At 34.2% G+C, this 4,243-nt stretch overlaps 1 protein-coding gene across 1 annotated transcript in view; it reads left to right on the top strand.

Moving 5' to 3' along the window:
- Positions 1 to 2,514, top strand: part of LOC107560399 (protein transport protein Sec31A) — a 31,782-nt gene extending 29,268 nt beyond the window's left edge. The window contains exons 34-35 of the mRNA XM_016244566.1: positions 1,191 to 1,262; positions 1,409 to 2,514. Coding sequence (XP_016100052.1) covers positions 1,191 to 1,262; positions 1,409 to 1,588 — 252 coding nt within the window. The 3' untranslated portion in view covers positions 1,589 to 2,514. The remainder of the gene's footprint in view (positions 1 to 1,190; positions 1,263 to 1,408) is intronic.
- Positions 2,515 to 4,243: the final 1,729 nt, after the last annotated feature.

Here is a 4,243-nt window from a genome sequence, read left to right as displayed (position 1 = left end):
AAAAAAAAAAATAATTAATACCAGTAAAAAAAAAAAAAAAAAAAATAAAAAAAAAAAAAAAAAAAAATATATATATATATATTTATTTATTTATTTTTTTTTATTTATTTATTTTTTTTTTCCTCCATTTAAACATTTTTGATCAAATTGTAGTGTCCTTGCTGAATAAAAGTATTAATTGCTTTCAAAAGCAAACAAAAAAAATCTTAGATGAGAGCCAATATACTGTTCAAAAGTTTGGGATCACTATTTCTCGTGCCATTTCTGTATCACGTGTCCCTAGTTTTCATTTTCATATTCACTACTAAATGCACTATTTAATACATGCGATTTGTTGTATTTGCATGACTGTTTAAATTAGGGCTGTGTATTGACACGTGGCAGATTCTGATTCATAAGCTCTTGATTCGATTCCCATCTGAATTCATTAGTGAGTCCTTTGAATATATATCCAGTCCAATGCATATCAAGAAATATCTCAGCTACAGCAATAAAAGCTATACACGGAATCCTGTCAGTGGATACTTTACAATAATGAAGGTTAAAATTACCACCAGTCTTAATTTTTTTTAATTCGACTGCTATTTATTTTAAGATACAATAAGCAACACTCAAATAAAAACTGATATGTTAACTATATTTTTATATCAGCTTCTTAATGATATTTTAATAATACTATAATTGATTGTTGAAATATAAACATTTAAATGGTGACTATTAAAAACTTGTTTTCATGACAGAATTAGTCAGACATGCATTAACAGGTTAAGTTAAATATAATAAATATGTAATACAGTGCATGTATTTAGCTAAATGTGTCTCTCCAGAGTTATTTTTAGCTAACGTATGAGCTATGGACATTGGCTTTCCTGAGGTAAATGTAACGATATGTGACAGTTTACAAATATTTCACATTATCTATTGACTAAAGATACCGTTATCTCAAAATAGTCAAATTTCAGACAATGGTAACTCGAGATTAATAAAAAAAAAAAAAAAACATTCGTATTTATTCAAACTCTGTTTGAAAAGCATAGTGTCCAACATACAAGTTACCACATACAAGTTAGTAAATATTACTACTACTACTAAAAAATGTTTGTTTGCATAATCTTTTGCTGCATCTGTCTGTATCCGGGTTTCAAATTTCCCTGCATTCCTACTAAAGTTTTCCCCCTTCATCCTAACAGCAAACCAAGAGGAAGCTGGATGATGCTCATAAGAGGCTCGAGTATCTCTATGACAAGCTGAGAGAGCAAACCGTGAGTAATGAACCCTCACTTTCATGTAATCCAGTGGTAATACCACAGTAAACACAGTCTCGAAATACTGCTGGTGAATAAATACTGTATTTAGCAATGGTTTGGGTGAGACACAAACACACTCAGACGCGGTGTCTTCTCTCCAGCTGTCTCCAGCTATCGTCGGTGGTCTGCACAGTATGGCCCGCAGCATCGAGTGCCGCTGCTACACCGACGGACTCAACATCCACACACACATCGTGAGCAGCAGCAACTTCAGCGAGACGTCTGCCTTCATGCCTGTCCTGAAGGTGGTGCTGACGCAGGCCAACAAACTGGCTGTTTGATATCCACCGTCTGTAACACACACACACACACACACACCAACAAGTATTCTCAACCCCTCAAGCCAGCTTTCCAGGACCATGTGCATATACTTTGCCAGTCTTAACCCATCTGGTTTACAGCGATGTTTATGTTTTTGTCACATTGGTATTACATATTTGTAATCATGGCAGAGCAGAGTGCAATAGGGCTTTCCCCTTTTATGTCTCCAGTTTTAATGGTAAATTAGCTTCATGAAATGCTTGTTTTATGCTTTAGTGAAGAATAGCGGCAAGCTAATCGTGTCCAGTGCACCGGGCATCATTCTTGATTTATGCTATTCATTTGGCATTATTATTTAGATTAAGATATCTGATGTTTACGATTATCGCAGCTCCTCTGCATTTCAATTTATTTTCTGGGAATCTTCTTTGATTTACGTTACGGCATCATTTCTGCAGATGAAGTTTGGATATGGAAATAAGGTAGCATGATAAAATGGTTACAATGGATTTTTATTTGAACCGTTTCTTTGATTTAGGATTTGGCATTCATGCAATTGGAAATTTACGATTAAATCTTGACTTTTGTTTGTTTCATAATTATGCAGACTGTCTTTATTGTACATGTTTTAGACATCTTTTCAGATAATGGTAATGGGATTCTGCTTCTGAAACAAAGGGGGAAACAGAAACCGGATCCGATGTGTAAAAAAGAAGGTCAGGCTACAATAAAGGGAATGTTAGTTTTATAATATTTTTTTTTTTTAATCGCAGTCTCCGCCAGCTATCATTCTGTTAGTAAGTCTATTTTGAGCAATTTTGCTTATGGCTGCACAAAAGTTTGGAGGCTTGCTCTAAAACTTTTTTTTATGCAATATGTGTACTGTCTCAATTATTAAGATTGTACTGTAAATCTGATGATGACTCTTTTATTAAAAACTAATTGAGACGGCTTGCTGGCTTCTTTTTACAGATGTTTTATTTTAAATGTTAAATTCATATACTACCTATTGCATTACAAATCTACTAGAATATTCATATTATTATTATTATACCTAATAATTTAATTGCAAGTATCTTATTCTTTTGTAAACATCTAATACTTAACAGGAGTTGATTACTGTGCTTTAAACATGAATGATATATATATATAGTGTATGCGAACAACATCTCTCAGCAATTCCATTGAAATCAAATATTAAAAAGACAATTCATCCAAATATGATCTTTTGTTCCAAAAAATGATCGAAACCATGATTGAAAAACACAGAAGAAAGTCATACAGGTTTAGAATAAATCTTAACGGGGGGAGGAAAGATGGAATATCAGTAAAAGTCTCTTATTTACTGCATTACATCAATAACAAACATTTCATTCATATCCAAACAGGTTTACTAAGCTTTTTAAAGGGAACGTAGACGTCTGTTTTTTTTTTATACAGCTAATTATAAATAAAACAATTAAAACATGAATGCATGGATTTACTTTACATTAATACCCTGATAAAACGAGGGCCTGGATGTCCTTCGAAGCAGTTTTTGTCAGATTTAGCTCACTTCTAGGTACAATTTTGTCCCGAAAATATGGTTAGGTAGGTCTATACATACACCTATTTCATATGTAAAGTTTTTTTTCTTTTGCTCTCTCTCTCCTCCTCTCAAGCTCTGCATATCTCATATCTTTAATACATCTTGTGCATGACTTTCACTGTTTAAATGTTAAGTAGCCTAGGCTATTATAAACATTGCATGCTCGTATTAAAGGCTCTCTTTGCTAATCACTTGCAGTTAGTATATGTTTCTATCAGTCTCACACCATGGCTAATACAGTTTGACTGCTGTTTTACTGTATTGAACTGTACATGTCTGTCAGTCTGGACAGATTCAGATAATTGTGCTGTTTGACAGTGAAAACAGTAATGCCGTACTTGAAAACAACTATGACAATGCTGTTATAAATGTACAGATGACAATATGAATGTTTTATGTGATCTTTTCAACGAATGAACAAGCTAGATATGATCATTAGATCACAGAAACACAATTATAACACTGCAAAAGAGCTTAAATGGAGCTTGAATTACTCTTAGATACACTTCTTAAAGAATAAATGGTCATATCTGGTGTTTTAATGAGAATAAGTGCGCGTTAATTCATTTTTGAGTCACAGCAACTTACATTTACAGCCCCCAATATTAGACCATTTTTACCTGTAAACAACTTAAATCGGCACGGAATAATAATAAAACATTCAGTCATCAAACAGCCAGCATGTTGTGATCATTTCCTAAATAAATCTGATTCTGCTGCTAGAAATACAGTAAAAGACGAAAGCGCGAGGAGTTTTGCGACGCAGAAGCCCCGCCCACAGCACTAAACGGACCAATCACGAGGCAGCTGATCAAGCGCTCTAGTGGAACGTTCAGTAGATTGTGACGTCACAGTAGGATGCTCGTATTAAAGGCGCGCTTTGCTAAATCACTTGCAGTTAGTTGCTCATTTTGCATTTTGGTGTTTCTACCTTTGCTCATATTGCAGTCTACAGTAGTTACTCGTTCAAAATGGTGCTGTTTACTTTACTCGGAGTAATTGCTTTAATTCAGAGGGAAAGGACAAAAGTCAGCAGCGCCCACTCACAGAGTGATGAACCTGTGAGGAGTCCTGATGGTAAATCAGC

The sequence above is a fragment of the Sinocyclocheilus grahami genome, unplaced genomic scaffold (assembly GCF_001515645.1).
Source record: "Sinocyclocheilus grahami isolate Dianchi unplaced genomic scaffold, SAMN03320097.WGS_v1.1 scaffold725.1, whole genome shotgun sequence".
NCBI lineage: Eukaryota > Metazoa > Chordata > Actinopteri > Cypriniformes > Cyprinidae > Sinocyclocheilus > Sinocyclocheilus grahami.
Note: the sequence above shows the minus strand (reverse complement) of the source record. Positions and strands in the feature narration are given on the sequence as shown.